The sequence below is a fragment of the Vombatus ursinus genome, unplaced genomic scaffold (genome assembly GCF_900497805.2).
Source record: "Vombatus ursinus unplaced genomic scaffold, bare-nosed wombat genome assembly UNPS02014775.1, whole genome shotgun sequence".
Classification (NCBI taxonomy): domain Eukaryota; kingdom Metazoa; phylum Chordata; class Mammalia; order Diprotodontia; family Vombatidae; genus Vombatus; species Vombatus ursinus.
In genome coordinates, this window is record NW_020954553.1 from 16,692,875 (window position 1) to 16,717,260 (window position 24,386).

The following is a 24,386-nucleotide window of genomic DNA, read 5'->3' on the forward strand; positions in this document are numbered from 1 at the left end:
TCTCTCTCTCTCTCTCTCTCTCTCTCTCTCTCTCTCTCTCTCTCTCTATATATATATATATATATATATATATATATATATATCTGTCCCAAAAAGCAGGAAAGATAATTTAAGAATCACTGGAATCTCTGAAAGTTGTGATTAAAAAAACCTTGTCACTATATTTCAGGAAATCATAAATAAAATTCCCCAACTCTCTGAGAACCAGAAAGCAAAATAAAGATAGAATCTACAAATCACCTCCTGAAAGGAACCTACAGTGGAAAAATCTGAGGAAGGTTATAGCAAAAATCCAGAACTCCTACATCTAAGGAAAAAATGCTGCAAGCATCCAGAAAGAATCAGTTCAGTTTCTAAGGAACTACGGTCAGAATCATACAATATATGGCAACTTCTATTAAAACATAAGAAAAGATCTTGAATACAGTATTCCAAAAGGGAAAAGATACAAGCCTACAACCAAGAATAACTTATTCTGCAAAGCTGAGTATAATCCTCAGAAGAAAAATAAATGGATTTTTAATGAAATAGGAGAGGACTTTTAAGTATTTCTGATGAAAAAGTACAGGAACTTTGAAATATAAACATACAAGTCCAGAGAAACCTAGAAAAAGAAATTTATTTCAGTAGTTAGAAGGAATTATTTGATGATAAAATGCTAATGTTCTAATAAGGGAAGAAGAAACAAGTGTCCCTTCAGAACTGTCATATCTTCAAAGGGTATTGAGGGAGTTAAGTAAGAAAACCAGAGGTCTTGGGAATAGATTGGTTTTATTCTGAGGGTTTAAAGAGGAGAAAGAGAAAGGAAGATAAAAGGAAGAAGAATGTGGAACTTGTTATTTCTTATAATTAGAGAGCATCAGAAATAGAAAAGAGGAAAGGAATGGAGAGAACATTACCATATGAACCTTACTTTTATCTGAAATGTATAAAAGAACATTAAACGTATTCAAACACACATACATACACACTCAAAGAGTTTGGTGTAGAGATTAACTCAGTGGGGAAACACACAAGAATGGGGTGGAGTTAAAAGAGATGATGATATGGGGAGAGAATAATCACAAGCAAAACAACATCTGGATACTGAAGAGGAAACTAAAAAAGGGGGGTTGTGAGAATTAGAATGCATGTGAATGCCTTAGATTGTCTTTTGGACAGTCGAGGAATAACTGAACAAATTGAGGCATATGAATGTAATGGAATAATATTATTACACTGTAAAGAAATGATAAGAGAGATAATTTCAGAGAAGTCTGGGCAGGATGAATTAACTGTAAGTGAAGTGAGCAGAACCAGGAAAACAATTTGTATATGGAAAACAACATTGTAAAGAAAAACAAACTTTGAAAGACTTAAGAACTCTGATGAAAGCAGTGCTCCAGAGGAGCTTTGATGACATGTTATTCACTTCTCAACAGAGTGGTGATAGACTTGAGGTACAGACATATGTTTTTTTGGACATGGTCCCTGTGTTGGTGTGGTTTTTTTCCTCTCCTTTCTCTTAGTTAATTGTGAGGTGAGGGAGGAGGCAGGGGAAGTGTTGGTGATGGATTCCCTCCTCTCCCTCCTCCCAAAAAGACCGTTGAAATTTTTTTTTTTTAATGAACAGAAGAAAACCAAAGGAAATTCAGAAGGAAGCAGAGACAAGGTGGACAGTTTTAAAAGTAATGTGAAGTGTTTATAGATAGACATCTATATAGATAAAGTTACAAATACATATGCAATGTAGTATACTTAGTGTATATATTATATATACATATGTGTATATATACATATACATACATATATATCTATATATCTCTGTCTACCTCCATTTCATGAAATGGAGATCCATGGTTTCACATAGAATATTCTTTTTGTGTTCTGCTGTGTATATGGAAATATTCTTTTTAAGAGTGTTTAAGTTTGGAACAAAAATTTTTTTTAAAGTAAAGACCTCTGGGCTGAGTCAAGAGACTTGGATTCTAATTCGAGTAACTTGGAGGTTACTTTCCCTCATTTATAATGTGATAAAGTTAAAGTAGTTCTTTCATGTCCCTTTATCTATCTATCTTTCTATCTATCTATCTATCTATCTATCTATATTTATATATATGTGTGTATATAAATTCATTAAAAATAATATTAAATGACATACAACAATTTGAATTTGTACAGCATTTTATATGCATTATCCCATTTGAGCCTCACAACAACCTTATGAGTAGGTGCTATGGGGTATTATTATCACTATTTAACAGATAAGGAAGCCTAAGATTAGAAAAATTTAAGTGTTTTCTGTAGTTTTGCATCTAATGAGGATCAGAAACAAGTTCTGAACCCAGGCCTTCTCGATTCAAAGTCTAGAACTCTATCCATTCTGTCACTTTTCCCTATATCACACTTGTTTCTGAACCTCTGAAAGCTTACCGGTGATCTCTCAATTTCTTAATCCTGAGGCTGTATTTCAGTTCTATTCCTCTTTAACCTTTCTGAAAACCCTACCTGTTGACTGCTCCTCCCTTTTGGATGCTTATTCTTTCGTCTTATACAACAGTGCTGTATCTGCTCCTGCCCTTCTGACTGGTCCTGCTCAATCTTCTTTCTGGAGTCATCATCCATCTCTCACCCTATAAACAAGTTTTCCCCAAGATTTTGTCCTGATCCCGTTTCTCACTCTGTACGTTCTCTGTTGGAATCTTGTCTTTTCCTGTGGGGACCAATGTCATCTCTACACGAATGACTCCCAGATCTAGATGTCCACCCAGAATTTCTTGCCTGATCTCCAGTCCTGTATCTGCAACTCGGATATTTTCATCTAGATTTCCATTTGAGACCTCAAAAGTCAACATGGTTAACATGGAGATAATCTTAAGGCTGTATGTATAGCGGAAAGAGTGCTGGATTTAGAATTATGAGAAACCTGGGTTCAGATGTCATCTGTGGCCCTTGTTAGATGTGTGACTAGGGGCAAGTCACTTAACTTCCCTAAGCTTCATTGTCTTCTTCTGTAAAAGTGGAATAATAATACTTGATGTACCTATTTCACAGAGTTATTTCAAAGCTCAAAAAATGCATGTAAAGAGTCTTTCAAACTATAATGTGCTATGTAAATGTCAGTTACTATTTTTTTCTCATAAAAATCGCGATTTCATTGATGCTGATGATTCTTCAAATTATACAGGTCATAATCCATCCATGTCAACCCATCCTGTGCTAGTCTTATCCATACCCTCCCATAAGTTTGCCATGAGGGATCCACTTATTCTGCCATATTTCTTCTTTTTCATGATATTGACTTATATTGAACTTGCAATCTATTAAAACCTTCAGTTTCTTCTCATGAACTGTTGTCTAGTCAAGTCTCCCACAGCCTATACTAAATTTGACTTTTATTTTATTAGATTAGGCTCATTGTTCTAATCTCTTGAAATCCTTTCTGATCCTGATTCTGCCATCCAGCATGTTAGATAACCCTTTCAGTTTTAGTCATTAGTAATTTTGATATTTTTTGATAACAAACAGTAAATTTGATAATATAAGTAATTTGGGGCAGATAGGTGGTACAGTAGAGAGATGGCTGGGTCTGGAGGTAGGGAGACTCATCTTTGTAAGTTCAAATCTGGCCTTAGATACTTATTAGCTATGTAACCCTGGGCAAGTCTCTTAATCCTGTTTGTTTTAGTTTCCTCAGCAGTAAAATGAGCTGGAGAAGAAAATGGCAAGCCATTCTAGTATCTTTTCCAAGAAAACCCCAAATGGAGGCACAAAGAGTTGGACATGAGTGAAAATGACTGAACAACAATAAATTTTGATAAGCATATTGTCTATACTTTAATCCAAATGACTGATAAAAACATCAAACAAAATAAAGACAGAGCCAGACCCTTTGGGCACTTTGCCCCTTGCAGGTTAACATTAATCAAATAATCAAATAATCGTTAATTAGTTCTGGTCATTCAACAAGTTCTAAATCTGCTTAAGTCTACTTTTGTGCAGTTGAAAACTTTTTGCATTTTTGAAAAATATATCACGAGAGGATCTGTCAATACCTGAGTCAATTAAAAAAAATCAATAGACAAACATTTATTAAGTACCTTCCATGTGCTAGGCATTATGCTACTGAGAATACAAAGACAACAATTAAATCATGGCTGCCCACACAAAGTTTATATTCTATTTACATTGTTAAAATTCATGTCTATCATATGTATTACACTCACTTTACCAACCTCGTAATATTGTCAGGAAAAAAAAAGTATTAAAGTTAGTCTGGCATAAAATTTTATTGATGAACCAATGCTTGCTCTTATGCTTGCCACTGCCTATGTGCTCACAAAGCATCCCTTTAATAATTTACTCTAGAATTCTGCCTGGACCTGGCATCAAGTTCCCTGCCCTATAATTTAAAGGCTCCACCTTCCTCTCTTTGAAAATTCTTACATTTGTCTACCTTCATTCTTCTAATTCTAGCCATAGCTAACTGTCAATTGACTTCTTATTCCTTGAAATGAAGTGATGTACTTCAGTTAGGTGGAGAATTGATTCTTGGCTCTTTGTGCCTCTTAACTGGGCTAATCAACTAATAGCTATAGTTAATGTTGAAAGTTGTGTCAGTGACGGAACATGAACCGTAACTATGAGACAGCATTATGCTCACTGAGTGTTTTCAGTCTTCATTCTGGTCTGTCTCCTATAGCCTTAAATGAATCTTATGTTAACTCCTCTTATCAGTGCCCCCGAGTATTTAAGGAGTCTGATGTCCCCTTATATCCAGTAGACTTGTTACTCCAATCATGGAAGGTTTTAGCAAACTCTGTTCTTTTATAGTCTTTCAACATCCTTTCCTATGTCCTAACAAGTGAATAATATCAGTACATATTTCTTCATAGAGAACAATTAAAATGGTTAACTTTTTCTTGCATACACATATATATCTGTCCACATATAGAAGAAAATATATTCAGACATATGTGTGTGTGTGTGTATATTCACAGATCCTTTCATGTTCAAACACACAGGAGAGAGTACACTTGTATCTATAAGTAGAGATGTACACACTGCCATTTATACATAGGTGAAACATACATAGATGAAAACACAGATATAGAACTATATGCTTACATATGCCTGCATTCATATAGCTATATGTTCACACTTCAGTCCTTCAGTGAATCTGTGTCTTCAACATAAGAGAATAACACATGGACACAGGACTATACAATGCACCCAGACATGTCATTATTACTATTATATTCTAACATGGAAAAGCATATGCCTATATATTTAATCATGTTCTCCGGAAAGCATACTGTGGAAATATTTCCCTGTAAACATACTTGATTATTGTTCTTAATGAATTTTTGGAGTGAAGTTGATGATGAGATATTATGTTAATACTTGGGTGATGCATAATTTAAGTATTGATTTCATGAGAGTATGTGAGTGTAGCACCCAGAACCTAGCTTGCATTAGGGTGACATTTTAGCCACATAATAACAATAAAAGAACATTTGAGTTAAAAAGATGGTTTGGTTTCTGAGAGTTTAGTGTGGGTATTTGCAAGAATTTTTCAATTACTCAAGCCTTCTTTCTTCTTTTTGTTTAATCCTGTGTCCAATTCATTCTCCATTTGTATTATTTATGATAGATATGGATGAGCTTTATAAGCTGTCCATCTAACTGTGAATCACAGTCTAAGCAACAGATATGCTTCATCTATTTTTCTTTCCTTCTCCACATGGAGAATTAGCCTATATCTTTTAATTGTCTCCTCTTCCAGGAGACTTAAAGATAATAATCAGGAGATCAGAAAACAAAATTATTTGTTACATTTTCCAAGGAATCTTATATAATTTTGTTATATGCATTGAAAATATTTTGTCACAGGAGTGACCTTAAGGTGACATTTTCCTGAATGGACTCAGATGCCTCTTATTGTCAACATAGGGATTTCATTGGACTGAGAGCTCAATATGGGTCAAGAGTGTGATATGGTAGCCTTAAGAGCTAATGTGACCTTAGACTACATTAAAAGGGATAGATTCTAAGAATAAACATGATGAGACCATACATTTAGATCTGGGAAGAGCCTTAGTTCAAACCTTTAATTGTACAGATGAAGTAACTAAATCCTAGAGAGGTGAATAACTTTTCCAAGTCCACACAAGTATTAATCAAATGCCAGAATGGATATTCAAGCCCACATCCTCTGAATGTAAACCCAATATGTTTTCTTCTTCACTTGGAAGGAAATTGTTCTGCTGTACACTTGTCATGGTCCAATCATATCTGGAATATGGGATTGAATTCTGGACACCACAAGTTAAGTGGATCATTGATCATCTGGATGGAGAATGTCCAGAGGAGTACAACCAAGATGTAAAGTACCTTGATCATGTCGTAGAAGAATCAGTTAAAGTATCCTGGGAAAGTCATTTAACCTCTCCAAGCTTCCGTTTCTTCACCTGTAAAATGAGGAGTTTGGAATCCATGATTTCCAATGTCCTTTCCAGCTCTAAATCTATGATCCTATGAACTGGATATACTATGAACTGGAGAAGAGAAAACTCAGGGAGGCTTGATAGTTGTCTTGAAGTTTTGAAAGATTTTCATGAGAAATTGGAGATAATTAAATTTGTTTTGTTCAGCCCTAGAGATTAGAGGTAGTAGCAGTGGGTAGAAGTGGCAAAGAGGCAAATTTAGGCTTGATGTCAGGAAAAAGATTCCAGAATATTATTTGGGAAATTCTTTATATTTATTCTCCATGCTTTCATCAAGAATACCCTTTATGCACATGTAAATTATACTCATAAAGTTTTGGTAGAGCTTAGAAAGCAGGCAGATTTGGGGGTAGTTGTTGATATTTTCTTGGGTCATTTTTAAGGTAGTTATGGAATCCATGTTTTTCCCCCAAATGTTTAGAATTTAGAAATGTTTAGATGTCTTGCCAGGCTTTGTGTAAGTTTGTTTCTCCCATCTACTGCTTTCCAATGTTTTATGTGTTAATACTGCTCACAATTTCACTATTCTGCTCTCCAATATTTTACAAGTGAGTTTATATATATATAATATATATATATATATATATGTAGATACACGTATATGTGTGTATATATATATATACATTCTGAAAAATATTGCCTTTGGTTATCATACTAACCGAATCAGTTTGTTGGCCATAGCTAGTATTGTGGTAGCATCACCATTAGACTAGGAAGTTGTAACAAAGTATACTAATGACTCTTCTTGCAGGAGGCAAAGAAAAGAGTTGGTTTTAATACGCATTCAAAAACAATTTGATATTGTGGGGCTTCCCTGAAGAAACCAATGTGGATGCCAAAGGAGCTAATCAACTGATTTTAGATGTCTAAAAGTGATGTACATAAGATAAAAGCAAAGGCAGGTAACTAGGTGAACACAAAAAGCATGGCTTGCAAAATCTCAGAATGTTGAGGCCGGTGAGTAAATCTAAGGACGACAACAACAACAACAATAAAAAGAGTTTTTGTTTGTTTTTAGCTGTGTTGGGGAAAAGAGACAATCAAAGTGACAGGCTTACTGCCAAGTGTTAATGTGAATGATCACTGACAACAAAGAGAAAGCAGAGTTGTCCAGTTCTTATTTTGCTTATTTTCTCTTACAAGAAGAATTACTTTTGGATGAATAAGAATAGAATGAAATTGGCTAATAAGGCATCGGTACCCTAGATAATAAATGTAAAGAAATAGTAAGGGAGTGCCCAAATTATTATCCTTGACCAATTGAAGTCACCGAGACCAGATGAACTACATCCTCTGTAAATGAGGAGGTTAGATTAGATAGCCTCTAAACCAGAGGTGTTAGATATGTGGCTCACTGGCTGTATGTGACCCACAAAAATCCCTTATAACAATCTGAACCAGATTAAAATGTACAGACAGTTCTTGCTTTACATAAATTCACATTATGCAAATTCGACTTTGCTTAAAGAATTCTGAAAACAAAAACAAAAACAAAAACAAAACCCAACAACCCAATGTTAACTTTACTGTACAATACTGTGCTGTCTGCCTCCTCTCTTGTTCTTGGCTTAACACTCTTTGGCTTCCCACTCTCCCCACTAAAACAAAACAAACCAAAACAAACAAACAAACCAAAAACCCTTTAAGTGAAAACAGAATAGATGTGAGGAGAGACTGCCACCACTGCCGCTGCAGCCAGTTCCAAGACTTGGCTTGCGACCTCCGGTGTTGAGAGGAAAGACCTTTGCCCCACTCTGCCCACATGTCCAGCCCCTGCATATCTGCCCTTCCATCCATCCACACTTGGGTACCACGTATCTGTCCCTGGCCTTTCTGACTGTGCCCATGTCTGGCCCAACGTGTTTACCTCCCACCTCCCCCCACCCCCATGAGTCATTCCACTCACTTTTGGCTAGGCCCCCATATGACTGGCCCCAGCCCATACGTGTTCCTGTACCTGCTCTCACTTCTTTGTCCCTGGCCCCCATGTGTCCTTGAACTGTGTGCCAGCCCAATCTCTTGACAGCAAGCAACCCCCTTTCTGCCTCTCTTCATCTCTTCTTCCGTTCTCCACTTTCACAAATTCAAATTACATAAAAACTGCTTTATGCAGTCTGTGGAATGGCCTACTTATGTAAAGTGAGACCTATCTGTAATTGGGAAATATTTAATGAAAAAAATACAATTAAACATTGATAATATTACACTATAAAACTAAGTCACCATGAAATACACAGAGATCCTTACTATGGTTTTGTGGCCCCAGTTTCTATTTAAGTTTGACAACAGTGCTCTGCACCCCCTTCTTGCTTTAAATCTGATCCTATGAAAGAGCTGATAGATGTGATTGATGAGCCCATTGTTGATGATCTTGAAAGGTCATAGGAAGAATGGGATAGGTATCACAAGATAAGAGCAACTGTCATCTTGAAGACCGAAAAAGATAGAGTACAAACTATAGGCTATTGATCTTTCCTTTATTGCGATTGGGGAAATCTGGAAAGGCTTTATGATATTCAATAAATATCTAGAAAAAGTAAGTGGTGGTCTCAAATAGTATCATTTCATAAAAATCAAGTCATGTCCAACTAAACTTAATTCCTTTTTAAATAAAGTTGCTAAAGTGGTAGATCAGATACTGTAGATAAATTTACTCAGATTGTAGCAAAGCATGGAGTTAATTACCTCATACTCTTCATATGGAAAAGGTGGAGACGTGTAGGCTTTAGTAAATAGGACTATTAGTTGGATTTGTAACTGATTGGATGTCTGGATTCAAAAGTTATGGTCATTAGTTGTTCAGTGTCACCTTGGCAGGAGGCCTCCAGTGCTGCAGGGGCCTGAGTTTAGCCTCGCATCGTTCAGTATTTTGATTTAGGACATGAATAAAGAGAACACTCTTCAAGTTTGTCCTTGACGCAAAGCAGAGAGGGACAGCTAACAAACTGCACAACAGAGTGAGTATCCATTAGGCTGAATCTAATAAGATGATATTCAGTAGGAACAAATTTAAAGCCTTAAACTTGAGTTGAAAAAAAGATTAACTTCACAAGTACAATGAGGCACGGTTAGATAGCACTTTGATTAAATAAGGTTTGGGAGCTCAATATGGATCATTGTTTTGTGACAGTAGAAAAAAAAAAGCTAGTGCAATCTTGGGTAGTATTTTTTTTTTAATTTTTAAAAAACTTCTAGGGGCAGCTAGGTGGCGTAGTGGATAGAGCACCGACCCCGAAGTCAGGAGGACCTGAGTTCAAATCTGGCCTCAGACCAAACACTTGACACTTATTAGCTGTGTGACCCTGGGCAAGTCACTTAACCCCAACTGCCTAAGCAAAAAAAAAAAAAAATTCTGACCTTAACATCTGAAAAAAAATTCCATTTACAAAGCAGAATGGAAAAAGAGGCCAGTATAGAAAATTACAAATCTATTTTAATGACTGCTAGCTTTTCAAAAAGATATAAAAAATCCAATATGCTAGCTTTTGTTTTCTTTTTAAAAATTTTGAATTTAATAAACACCAAAAAAGAAAAAGAACATTTCTATGTAAAAAGTAGAAAAAGAGAATTTTATGTGAAAAAACAAAACTCTATTACATACAGATTTTTAAAGTATATAATAAATTTAACATGCACTTTCAAAGATGTCCTGCCTGTCTTCTTCTTTCTGAACTTCCTTCAGTTTTATTTTCTTTGTTTAAATAAAATGCTGCAATGACTTTCTTTTTTTTTTCTTCTTTTTTTGGCAAATCCTATTGCTACTTCTCCTGTCCTGTTTCAGTACTCCATCTTAATAAACATGAAAAATAAAATTCTTGAAACAAATAAGCATAATTAAGGAAAACAAATCCACATATTTATCCTCTTTAAAAATGTCCATTTCATTCTTCACCCTGAATCCATCACCTCTCAGTCAAGAGATGGGTAAAATAATTTCTTGTAAGTCTTCTAGAGTCATGATTGGTCATTTCACTGATCAGACTCTTTAAGTCTTTCAAGTTTGTTTTTCTTTATAATATTGTTATTACTGTGTAAATTATTTTCCTTGTTCTGCTGACTTCACTTAGCATCAGTTCATACAAGTCTTCTCTGGTTTCTCTGAAACTGTCCCTATTGTAATGTCTTATAATTTAATGTTGCATGACATTTATATATCATAATTTGTTCAGTCATTCCCCCAGTTGATGGAAACTCACTTTGTTTTCATTTCTTTGCCACAACAAAAATACATTTTAATATTTTTTGCACATAAGGGTCATTTTCCTCTTTCTTTGGTCTTTTTGAAATATAAGCATAATAGTAGTATTGTGACTTTGGGGGCATGCTTCCAAATTGCTTTCCAGAATTCTTGGACCATTTTACAATTCCACTAACAGCACATTAATGTACTTATCCTTCTGAAGTCCTTTTAACAATGATCTTTTTCCTTTTTTGTTCCTTTAAAAATCTATGCCAGTGTGATAGGTCTGAGGCAGTCTCTCATTGTTTTAATAAGCATTTCTCTAATCATTGGTGACTTGGAGCATTTCTTCATATGGCTGTTGATAGTTTGGATTTTTTTGTTTAAAAATTTCCTGTCCATATCCTTTGATCATTTATCAAGAGGCATCTAGGTGACTGGCAAGGTAGATAGAGCTCTGGGCCTAAAATAAGGAAGTTCTGCATTCAGATCCAGCCTCAGAAACTTACTAGCTGTGCGGTCCTGGGAGAGTCACTTAAGTCTTTTTTGCCTCAGTTTCCTTAACTATAAAATGGGAATAGTAATAGCACCTATCTCGCTGGGTTGTTATGAGGATCAAATGAGATAATATTTGTAAAGTACTTAACACAGTACTTAGCACATAAATAGGAACTTACTAAATTAATCCTTCCTTCCTTCTCTATTGGGAAATGGCTTCCATTCCAATATATTTGAATCTGTTCATTATGTATCTTGTTTATCAAATTTTTATCAGAGAAACTTGTTGCAAAGATTTTTCCCAGCTAAATTTTTTCTTCTAGTTTTAATTTTATTAAATTTGTATGAATTTTTAAAATTTTATATAGTCAAAATTGGCTATTTTATCTTCTGTGATCCTTTTATCCCTTGTCTGGTCACAGTATCTTCCCTTTCTAGAGATGCAAAAGATATCTTCTTCCTGGTGTGAGATCTTGTTCTAGACCTAACTTCTGCCAGACTTTTCACTTTAGGCTGTATTAAGAAAGGCATAATGAAGAAACAATCCCTTTGTATTCTATCCTTGTCAGATAATATCTGGAGTATTGTTTTTAGTTTGGGTCACCACTATTTAGGAATGACATTGATTAGCTGGATAGTTTTCACAGGAATGCAACCAGGATGATTGGTGTAAAGAAGTATGAGAAGGGAAGGGAGAAGGCATGAGGGTTATCTTCAAGTATTTGAAGAGCTGCTGTAAGAAAAAGGGATTAAACTTTTCTAATCAGATACAGAAGGCTGAACCTGGAGTGATACAAGGTGGTGGCAAAGGGGACAAATTAATTTTATTATGAGGGGAAAAGTTTCTAACAATTAAAGCTATGTACAAGTGGAACTGGCTGTTTCAGGAAGTAGTGGCTTCTCCCTCATTGCAGATTCTCAATCAGAGGCTGTGTTGCCACTTGTTTGGTGTGTCAGAAGAGATTCCTTTTGGAGTTCAGTGGCTTCTGACTCTAAAATTTTGTGATTATATGTAATTTTGTGATTAATGGTCCTTGATAAGCTAGAGAACGGAAAGGTGTTCCCCAGCTTGGACTTTGAGCATAGACAATGGTTACTTGGCCACGGCAGAAATACAAACATTAAGTGTACACACTTAATGCAAACCACTGCAAATTTCTCACCATTTAAGGTGATTAAAAGATGGAAATTGTCAGTGTTGTGAGGACTATGGGAAATCAAACATAAAACACTGTTGGTACTGTGCATTGGTCCAACCACTGTAGAAAACAATTTGGAATTATGGCAGAAAAGTCACTAAATTGTTTATACTCTTTGATCCAACAGTAGCACTACTAGTTATGTACCTCAGAGATCAAAGACAAAAAGAAAAGTTACATATGTATTAAAATAATCACAGCAGCATTTTTTTTGTAACAAAAGACTTAAAAAAAGTGTGGTATATGAATGTCATGGAATGGTACTATGCTCTAAGAAATTGAATGAGAATTCAGAGAAGCATTGAAAGGCACATATGAACTGATTCAGAGTGAAGTAACTATAACCAGGAAAATAATTTGCGCACATGACTGCAGTAATATAAACAAAGCAACCCTGAAAGGAGACTGAACATGTTTTAATTGTAAAAACCCATCTTGGCCCCAGAGAACAAATAATAAATACACTTAAGCACTACAGATATCTGAAGCTGGTCTCCTTCTGGCTTTAACTATTTTCTGTGCTATAAGGGGTCATATCAGGAATGGGCTGATTTAAAAGTAAAAATTATCAATACAGCATTTAAAAATTGTCTTCCTACTCTCCATACTTACCAGAAGTCATATAATTTGTCCTTGTCTTCCTTTCTAGTCACTTTCCTAGTATAACCAATACTTAATAAATATTTGTTGAATTACCTTGAATAGACTGAACACTACCTGCTGTAAGAGTTTTGTGTATAACAGCATTATGCTGAACTGAAGAGGGCTTGTGCTTCCCACGGTGTGAGTAATTATCACCTCACGCATATAAAAGGAGCTTCAGGCTGCTTCCCTGATGGTCCTTTTCATACACTGGTGTTGGAATAGTTTGAAACCAGCCCTGGATTCTGTAGTTGGTTAATAAGGGCAGAATTAAGTATATGGAAGCAAAGACTATCTAAGCTTAAAGAATGTTACTTCTCTATTATTAGTATGGGACAGTCAATGTAGGTGCAGAATACTTAGCCAGTTGGAGAGTATTGGGTTTCTTATGGATTTCTCAGGGCTTTTGGCAATGCCTTGATGGAATAGGTGACTAGTTCAGATACTGATATTATGGGAGCTTCTAGGCTATGGCATGTGAACCTGGTTCTATATGAATGTAGAATATAGAGTAGGGTACCTCCACAGTCAGACATCCCTTGCCTGAAATGATGGCTGGGGTTTGTTTGTTTGAGATCTCTGGGTCCCTGTTGGCCAGTACAGTTACATCAGCATCGAGGACTGTAAGGGCTACCACAGGCAAATATCTTATCAGTATCAAATGGGAAAGGAAAAGTGCCTGGAGAGAAGCCAGCAAACCTTGAATATAGATGTGAATAGCAAGTGTCAAGGTGCTTGAGAATAAGCGTATCTAGGTTAGTGATCAATGGAAATGATACTTACTGTGGGTCATGACATTTGGCTTAATCAGGAAAAGGTAACAGAATTTAGGTGGGTTGGAGCAGGATTTTGAACAATGACTAAACATCCTATACACTTATCTACTGATGATTCCTTTTCTTAGGAGCACATATACAATTCTTGAACTTCTCCACTGAGCCCAACCATGACTTCATTGAAATTCGGAATGGCCCCTATGAAACTAGCCATGTGATTGGAAAGTTCAGTGGGAATGACTTGCCAGGCTCCCTGCTTTCAACATCCCATGAGACAACAGTCTATTTTCACAGTGACCACTCGCAGAACCGTCCAGGATTTAAGCTGGAATATCAAGGTAAAGAAAATGAATGAATCTTCCCTCTCTTCTCTATTACCTTCTGCTTTGACCTTCCTCCTCCTCACTCTCCTCCCCTTCCAACTCTAGTCTAGTACATTTCAGAGAGAAGAGTAGAATAACAAAGGAGAGAAAGATTCAGGGAGAGTTGGGGAGAAAAAGAAAAAAAATGATAGTCAAAAGAACTTGGTTCTATTCCTAGGTTCTATTCCTAGTTCTGTGACTTACTAGCTGTGTGCCTTTGTCAGTTAACATCTCCAATTCTGTAATCTATAAAATGGAAATAATTCCTAACCTTCCCTGCCTTGCCCTGCCTTCCAAATGGAGGACTATTGTGAGAATCACAGGGAACACAACAATAAACATCAAGTACTCTAGTTAAAAAAATATTGATCTATTAAAAACTCTTAAGGTGGAAATGTCAGGCCTGGTAGAAGAGAGAACAACACTTTGAGGAGGCTGCTGAGGAAGGGCGGGTTGGTGTTTGTCCTAATATTATGTAGCATAGGTTTTGTATTCCCTGCCTAGGCTAACCAAATGGACTTTTAGGAAACCCTCAAAGGCTATGTGTCAGAGAATTGAGAGTAATCCACCTTTGGGGCCTTGCCCACAGAGTCAAAGCCATGGAGTCAGGGAATAGATGGTGAGGAGCAAGGGAATTTTTTTTTCTCCCTGCCCTCCCAGGTTCTTTGGCCTTGGACCCTGTCAAAAGATGAAATACAATAGTTTGGGATATATGGAACCTTAATTTAGCTTTCCATAGCTGCATGATCAAGATCAGGATTATCTAGTTCCTTATTATTTGGAGGTAGTTTTAAGGCTACATAAAACCATACAGAAAATCAGAGCTAAAAGGGACCTCAGAAATCAACTAGTGTAATCAATCACTAAACATTTATTAAGCACCAGCTATGTGCCAGGTACTATGCTAAGTGTTGGTGATAAAAAAAACACAAATAGGTAAAAGATAGCCTCTGTCCTCACGGAACTTACAGTCTAATGGAGAAGACAGCATGCAAACAAATATATATAAAATGAGCTATATACAGCATAAATAGAAAATGATTAACAGAGGTTAGGCATTAGAATTAAAAGGGGATGGGGAAGGCTTCCAGTGAAAGATGGGATTTTAGTTGGGACTTAAAGGAAGCCAGGGAGATCAGTAGTCAGAGGGGAAGAAGGAGAGCATTCTAGGCATGGGAGACAGCCAGAGAAAATGCCTGGAGCTGAGAGATATAGTATCTTACTTGTGGAACAGCCAGGAGGACAGTGTCACTGAGTTGAAAAGTACCTGTTGGGGAGTAAAGGGTAAGAAGATTGAAAAGGTAGGAAGGGGCCAGGTTATGAAGGATTTTGACTGTCCAACAGAGCATTTTGTATTTGATCCAATTGGCAATAGAAAGCCACCGGATTTTTTTTTAAATGACATGGAGTGATATGATCAGATCTGTGCTTTCTGAAAATTACTTTAGTGGCTGAATAATGGATGGATTGGAGTGGGGATGGACTTGAGGCAAGCAGACCAATCAAAAAGCTATTGTAATAGTCCAGATATGGGATGATGAGGGCCTGCACTAGAGTGTTGGCAGTGTCAAAGAAGAGAAGGAGGTATATTCAAGAGAGGTAGCAAAGGTGAAATTGGCAGACTTTGGCAACAGCTTGAATATGAGGGATGAGAATAAGGAGTCCAGGATGACTCTTGGTTTGCAAGTCTGAAGGATGGAGAGTCATGTTGCCTGATTTGGGAATCACCAGCATAGAGATGATAATTAAATCCATAAGAGCTGATGGGATCATCAAATGAAGTAGTATAGAGGGAGAAGAGAAAAGGGCACAGGTCAGAACCCTGAGGAACACCCACAGTTTAGAGGGTGTGATGTGGAGGATAATCCAGCAATCGATACAGAGAAGGACCAGTCAGATAGGTAGAAGGAAAACCAGGAGAGAATGATGTCACAAAAACTTGGAGAGAAGAAAGTATCAGAGAGGAGAAAGTGATCAACAGTGTTAAAGGCTGCATAGGGGTCAAGGAGAATGAGGATTGAGAAAAGGCCATTGGATTTGACCATTAAGAGATCATTAGTAACTTTGGAGAGAGCAGTTTCAATGAAATGATAAGGTCAGAAACCAGATTGTAAAGGGTTAAGAAGAGAGTGAGAGGAGAGATAGTGGAGGTGCCTAGATGACCTTTTTAAGGAATTTAGCTGCAAAGGACAGAAGAGATATAGGACAATAATTATTGGGGATGGAAAGACCAAGTGAAGGTTTTTCCAGGATGGGGGAGACATGGGCATGTTTGTAGGACATAGAAAATAAGTCAATAGCCAGGGAGAGATTAAAAATAAGTGAAAGAGTGGGGATGACAGAGGGAGCAATCTGTTGAAGGATACAGGTTTGAATGGGATCACTTGAACAAGTAGAGGGGAGAGCCTTGGTAAGGAGTAAGGCCACTTCATCCTGTGAAACAGGGGTGAAGGAGGAGATATTGGCCAGAAACACCTATGTGATAGGAGATGATGAAGAGGTAAGAGGAGGGAATTCACAGCAAATGGCTTCAATTTTTTATTTTTTTTTATTTTTAGGCAATTGGGGTTAAGTGACTTGCCCAGGGTCACACAGCTAGTAAGTGTCAAGTGTTTGATCTGAGGCCAAATTTGAATGCAAGTCCTCCTGACTTCAGGGCTGGTGCTCTATCCACTGTGTCACCTAGCTGCCCCAAATTTTTTCTGTAAAATATGAGACAAGGTTATCAGCGGAGAGAGTGGAGGAAAGAGAAGCCATGAAAGGTTTGAGGAGGGATGAAAAGGTTTGGAACAGCTGCTGTGGAATGAGCTAATAAGGGTGATATAATAGGATTGCCTAGCAGTAGTGAGGGTACAGTTGAGGTTATGTAATGTAAATTTGTAGTGGACCCAACGAGAACAGTTGTGTGATTTTCTCCACCTTTATTCAGCAGCATGTGTGTAAGAGTGAAGGTGGCAAATGGTAGGAGTTTGGCCAAGGCCAAGATTTGGCCAGGTGTAATTGGCCACATGATAAGGCAGCTAGGGATTCAAGAGAGGAGGACAATGTAGAGTTGGATTGGTTCAGCACGGCATCAGTATGGAGAGAAGAGGAGATAGTTTAGTACAGGGGAGATGGCCTGGGAGAGAAGTGAGGGGTCAAGGGAATGGAGTTCACATTATAGAGAAGAAGTGGGTTTTTTAATGGAAGGCAGAGGAAGAGGTGAAGACAATAAATTTTTGTCAGATGGTGACATTCTGGAATTCTTGAAAGTGGAGATGGTACATTTGTAAGTGATGGCAATATCAAAGGTATGTATGTCCACTTCTGTGTGTGGCTGAGGTGAAGTGGAGGAGTATGTCGTGGGAAGTGAACTACTAATCCTCTCTATAACGTACCAACAATGATTACCTCTCCTTTACTTGAAGACTCCCTGGGAGATGGCATGATATGGAAGGGAAAGTGTTGATTTAGAGTTAGAAGACCTGGGCTCAAGACCCAGATTTGCCCCTTGAAATGTACTGACTTTGAGCAGCTTCCTTCTCTTCTTTGGGCCTCAGTGTATTCATCTTTAAAATGAGAGATTTGGACTAGATGACCTCTAAGTTACCTTCAAGTTCTCAATCTATGATCTTCTAAATTAGTTAACTATTGATACAGCATATCACATTTCTGAACAACTTTGATTTGTGGGACATTTTCACTTATATTGAACCAAAATCTGTGTCCCTGTAACTTCCACTCACTTGGTTCTAGTTCACTTATATTCAGTTCAGCATATAATGATTTTGTTCCTGCTATGTGCAGAGCATTATGTTAGGCACTGGGGGAGGTACAGAGTTTAGAAAGACATAGTCCCTGCCATCATGGAAATTAAAATTGATTTGATTAGAATTCTATTGCCTTCAAATGACACAAGTAACTATAATACAAAATTACATATGATAAGCACATTAAAGAAATGCTAGCAAGTTCTATGTTAGGTTCTAGAGGGGAAAAGATTATTACTGATTGAAGGAATCAGGGAAGGATTACTAGAAGAGGAAGCATTCAGAATGGGCTTTAAAGGATAAATTAAATGAATCCAGAAGAACAAGAATTCAGACTTAATCACAAAGTATGTCAATAATTTGATAAAATTGCATTTTCTTATTCTGTGAAAAGGGCATAGGATATTAAGTGTTAATTACTTTATGTATGACTTTGACTTTAAGGTACACAGTTTGCTCTTGTGTATGGGATGGTTGTGCTAGGGGCCCGATGAAAGTCATGATTCATTTATCTTATTCTGGGGATTTAGGTGTGGACTTGCTAATGTGGTAGACTAGTGAAGAAGCATTGATCTCTGATGTTTATTAGTGAGGATAGTAAAGAAAATCCAGAAGAGAAATGAAAATTATTCAAGAGCTGGGTTGGCCTACCCCTGAGGCAGCCTACTATCAGCTATACAGGGATTAGATTCATTGATTAGTTAGGTTTTTTTCTCCAGAACAGATTGACAAAACAATTTGATGACTCTAAGCACCAGAATAAAATTCCTAGCAACTACAGAAGTTTTGGCTTCAGAACTATTCACCTAAAAGGGGAATTCTTGTATTATGCAAGAACAGGGTAGATGTAACTCTACAATGGACTAGAATAGATATCAAAGGTCTTCTGTTCTGTCTCTCTTCTCATAGCCAGAGCAACTCTAAAATAGCCTCAAATAGGAGCTCTTCTTTACAGGTTTCCCGTATCTCCAAACCAAGAGACTTCAGTTTTAATTTATTGTGAGCCTCAGTATCTCAGTCCTTATAGAAAGTTCTAAAAAAGGATTGGACTCTGCTTGATTCCAGAGGTAAGAACTAGGAACTGACTGGAAATTGAAAAGGAAAGTTTAGGTTTGATGTGTGTGTATGTGGGGTGGGGGTAGGGGTGGGGGATTTGGAAACTTGTAACAATTTTAATCTTCCAGAAGTAGAATGGGAGACAGTTTGCTTTTCCTCTCATTGGGAGTAGTGAAACAAAGGCTGGATGACCACTTATCAAGTATGTTGTACAGATGATTATTTTTCATGTTTTGGTTAGATAAGATAGCCACTGAGGTCCCTTCCTCCTCTGAAATTCTGAGTCTAGCAAAATCTATGGAAAGTTTGGGATAAGCCTGGTGTATCAGAAGAAGACAATTCAACTTTTATCTGAATGCAAATCTAAAAGTTAAAGTCCAGTAGAAGTGATCTAACAAATTTTCCTTTTCATTTCCAGCCTATGAGCTCCAAGAGTGCCCAGACCCAGAGCCCTTTGCCAATGGCATTGTGAGAGGAGCTGGATACAATGTTGGACAGTCGGTGACCTTTGAATGCCTCCCAGGATATCAATTGATTGGTCACCCAGTGCTTACCTGCCTACATGGCACTAATCGGAACTGGGATCACCCTCTGCCCAGGTGTGAAGGTATGGTGCTATTTGTAAAATGGAGAAGGTCAAAGAGCTGAATCACAGGGGTAGAAGCAAACATGGCTTAAGTGCCAGGAATGCTAATAGTACTTCCTTTTTGGTACCAGCTGCAATTAACCAATATATTTAATCCATAGGAAATGGTGACATTTCTAGTGTTTGGTCCTTTAGATGAGCCATAATTTCATTGTCAGAGATGGTAAATACAAGAAGGGAAAGAAAAGAATCAAAGTAGGATCTTCAGAGCAGTGAAAGTGTGGTCACAGGGGTCTTGTTCTGCAGTTGCCTTTCCTTCATGTGTGTGTATCTGTATGTTCTGTTGATGACTACAAACTTCTCATCACTCAGGTTCACAACCTTAGAGTTATCCTTGACTCTTCCTTTTACCTCAAGCTCAAAAGCCAATCACCTGCCAAACCTAGTTCACCCTATTCCCATAAAATTTCTCACATCTGTCTCCTTTTCTCTATTTATACAAGCCTCTACTTTAGTTCTGAACTTTCTTTTCTCTTCCTTGAACTGTTTCCATAGCATCCTAATAGATTTCCCTGCCTCCAAACACTTTGCCCTCCACATAGCTGCTGCCAAATTGATATTTTTAAAACACAGATCTGATTATGTAACCTCTCTACTAAAAAATTGTCAGTGGCCCTCCATTGTTTCTAAGATAAAATACAAAATCCTCAGCCTAGTTTGTCTTTCCATTCTCTTATTAATCCCCATGATACACTTTTCATCCAGGTAAAACTGACCTGCCAAGATGTTCCTTTTGCCAACATCCCATCTCTCACCTGCATGCTTGTGCCTGAGTGGTTCTCCATGTCTAGAATGTCCTTGCATGGAGTCCCCCTGACTTCCTTCAAAGCCCAGCCTCTTACATAGAGCCTTTCCTAATAGCCCAAGTTAGTAGCAACTCTCCCCCTCTTGAAATGATGTTTTATTTCAGGTTTATTTCATACTCTCTCCTCTACCTCTGGACTGTTTTGTCTTTGTTTTTGGCACTTAATAAATCTCTGGTCAATTGAATCTGATTGGATTGAATGGGATTCTGCTGTTCCAACCTCCTATCCCCAAAGGACAGCTACCAAAGAATGTCCTGTGTGTGTCTATCCTCCAGGGTATGTCTAGTATGTCAGAAGCCATGCTGACAAATCACCCAAAGGTGATGAAAATTCCGTCTATCAGCAAACATTTATTAAGTTCCTGATGAGGGTACAATGACAAAAATGAAACAGTTGTTGCCTACTACAAGGAATATACATATTTGAGGAGAAAATGTGTGTGTGTTTATACACACATATGACGTGTGTATGTGTGTATATACATATAAATACTCATGTATATAAACTATATGTAATATAGTTCAATATATAAAACATGTTTATACATAAAATATATTCGTATATATGTCAATGTACACATGTGTTTATATACATACACAAAAAAATGCAAAATATACAAAAACACAAAAATGTACAAAATCTGTTCTAAACGTGAGGTAATTTTGAGGGGGAAGGCACTAGCAACTGAGGGGAAGGGAATCAGGGGATTCTAAGAGACAGAGGTAGGAGGAGTATGTTTCAGATATGGGGACAGCCAATGCAAAGGTAAAGAAATGGGAAATGGAATATTTTGTGTTAGAAACAGCAAGGAGGCTCATTTCACTGCACTGCAGAATGTCAGAAGGGTATTAATGCATGCCCAGGTTGGAAAGGTCAAGTTGTGAGGAATTTTAAAAGCCAAAGAGAGGAGTTTAGATTTGATCCTAAAGGAAATAGGGAGCCACTGTAGGGTTTTTTGTTTTTGTTTTTGTTTTTGTTTTTAGTAGAGGAGTAAAATGGTGAGAACTGTGATTTAGGACAGTATCTCTAAAAGCTTCATGGAATATATGTTGGATGGTAAGGGACAGGAGTAGAAACTTGAGAAAGGAAGACATTGGGGGTCTTTTGGAATGCATTCCAGGTAAGGGGTGATGCAGGTCTGAAGTAGGTTGATGGCCATGTGAAGAAAGAGAAGGGGAATGAATAGAAGATATTGTGGGTAGAAATGACAAATTTTGGCAAATGATTAGATTTGTGAGGTGAGAGAACATGAAAAGAAGAGGACAAAGCTAATAAAAATAATCATTTCTCATAAGCAGTGTGTCATCGATGATCTAGGACCTCAGGCTCAGCTTCACTACACAGCCAATATTTCTGGCTAATTTTTCTCGTTCATTCAGGCTGAGGCAGTGAGTGACAGTGGTTGGGGACCTAGTGAGAAACAAGATTTCATAGAGATTGGCCCCTTCATAGTGCTATAAGGCTGATGCAGGAGTCAGGAGTCTTGGCAGGGAGAGCAGCTGTAGGTAGTAAGTTGGGTGACAGTGCGGGCTGTAGTGCAGTAGGAATGCCCAGTGCAGAGAGGCCCCAAGTGTAAATATGGAGATGTACCCCTACCCTATGGGGGGCCCTGCTCTTATGGGCCATGGATAGTACACACATTGAAAATTTAAGAACCTGCATATTTTTTCAAGAGCCTTTAAAAAACACCTTTAAGTGTTTTTTAAAGCGCACATGATTATAGTGCAAACTGAGACACTCCCTTTGGAAGTTGGAGTGGAAAGAACACAGTACTTGGATACAAAAGACTTGGCTTTGAACCTGCCACTTACTAGCTTTGACTGTGGGCATGCCATTTAACCTCTGAGCCTTCATTTGCTTAGCTACAAAATAGAGATTGAATCTGAGAAATGCAAACACCTTCAGAAGTCATCTTTACCAACTTACACCTGAGGCAGAATTTCCTCCTCAACATTCCCAACCAATATAAAAAAAAAAATTAAAAAACAAAACAAAACATTCCCAACCATTGATTATTTGTCTTTCTCTTAAAGAACTCCAGTAATAGAGACATAACTTTCTCTCATTCCATTTTTGGATAGCTATAATTGAGTCAAGTTTTATTTATATCAAGTCCAAACCTGCTTCTCTGGGATATCCAACCACTGGACCTTTTTTTTTCTTTAAACCGTAAGAAGTGACCCTGATCTTGTGGATCACCCATAGAAGTCTGAATCTTCCACAGGAGTACAGGTGAAGGGAATGTGGCTAAAAATTGGTTCCTCCAAGAAAGATCAAGGGATTCCACAAACGGCAGATTCAGTATGAATCAGTTAATGACACGGCAGCCACTAATATGATCTTCAGCTATGTTAATAGAAGTTTAATGTTCCAAATAAAGGAAATAGTGGTCCTCCTAGTCTATTTCCTCAGCATCACATCTGAAACATTGTTTTTAGTTCTGGATTTATTTTAGAATCAACATGGGCAAATTAGAACTATTTCATGAGGATTGGTTGAGGGAACTAAGGATGGTTTAGCCAAGAGATAACTTAGAGAAGGCATAATAGTTATCTTCAGGTTTTGAAGAATGTTTTTATGTAGAACAGTGATTGGACTTTTGTTTGGCCCTCAAGAGTAGAACTTGGAGCAGTGGGTGGAATTGTAAAGAAACAGATTTCAGCTTAATTTAGGGGAAAACTTCCTTATGATTAGAGATTATTAGAAGTAAAATGGATTCCCTCAGCAGGTGGTGCCATTGGAAGTCTTCAAGCTAAGGCTAACTGAAGACTTGTTTGGGTTGTTGTACTGGGTTTTCCTGCTCAGGTGTGAGTTAGATGAGATGGCCTGTAAGATCTTTCCTACTCTGAGACTTGTATTCTACAACAAGATCCCTGCTGTAGGGGACCCCACGGTAGAGCTGAGGAGAAAAGACCCACAGCTGAAGGGGATTCCTAGTAATATGTAGGGTGCCTCATGTTCCAGGAAAGGTCCAGCAACAAGTGAGATCTCTATCGAGGTTATCTGGTCAGAAAAGACCTCCGAGAGGCTGTAGAGGTTTTACTGGTTCTTAAAGGACAGGTAAGATTCAGCAGGTGTAGAATAAAGGGAATTATAATAGTTCACATTTATTTAGTGGTCTGCAATTTACCAAACATTATCCTCACAACAACTCTGTAAGAAAGATAGGGCAGGTATTGTTACCCTCATTTTTTACAGATGAGGAAACTGAGGCTCAGAGAGTTGGAATGACTTGTCCAAGTTCACACAGCTAGTAAGTGATGGTGCTGGGAATCAAACCCCAAGCTTCTGATTCTAAGGCCAACACTCTTGTGATAGCATATGTCCTGCCTCTCATTCTAGGTGGGAAGGGCAACATGAATGAAGGAATGAGCATGGGCTGTACTGGGACAATGAGGGGCCTGGCCTGGATGGAGCCTGTTAGAGGAATCCCTGTCCAGGATCTTTTTCCCCATCCCTTTTCCCCACCACCAGATGAGCTCGTTTTGAAGGATAGCTAGTAGCATTGGGGAAAATGATAGATGGACAGGCGCATGGAAGGCTACCTGAGCCCCCCAGGTTGATGGAAATCTCTAAGTATAGTTCTTTCTGTTTGTTTCCTACCCTGACAGTCCCCTGCGGAGGGAACATCACCTTATACAATGGCACTGTCTACTCCCCTGGCTTCCCTAACCCATATCCCAACTCTCAGGACTGCACCTGGCTCCTCACCGTGCCCCCTGGCCATGGTATACACTTCAACTTTAGCCTGCTGCAGACGGAGCCGGACAATGACTTCATCACCATCTGGTAAGGGGCTTTAGATGTGGGGAGGAAACATCCTATTAGCAATCTTGTATTTGCTTTGGGGATTATCTATGGACAGCATTCCATTTAAGCTTGGCTTTCCCCTATCCATATACAGGGTGGCCTAGGGTCTACAACATCATTTTACTAATGGTTTGAAAATACTTTCTTGGTCAGATTAATTAGCCAGCCAACACACAA

At 37.8% G+C, this 24,386-nt stretch overlaps 1 protein-coding gene across 1 annotated transcript in view; it reads left to right on the plus strand.

Moving 5' to 3' along the window:
* Window positions 1-24,386, plus strand: part of CSMD2 (CUB and Sushi multiple domains 2) — a 914,813-nt gene that overhangs the window by 787,015 nt on the left and 103,412 nt on the right. Inside the window, exons 41-43 of the mRNA XM_027864466.1 lie at window positions 13,909-14,118; window positions 19,366-19,554; window positions 24,011-24,188. Coding sequence (XP_027720267.1) covers window positions 13,909-14,118; window positions 19,366-19,554; window positions 24,011-24,188 — 577 coding nt within the window. The remainder of the gene's footprint in view (window positions 1-13,908; window positions 14,119-19,365; window positions 19,555-24,010; window positions 24,189-24,386) is intronic.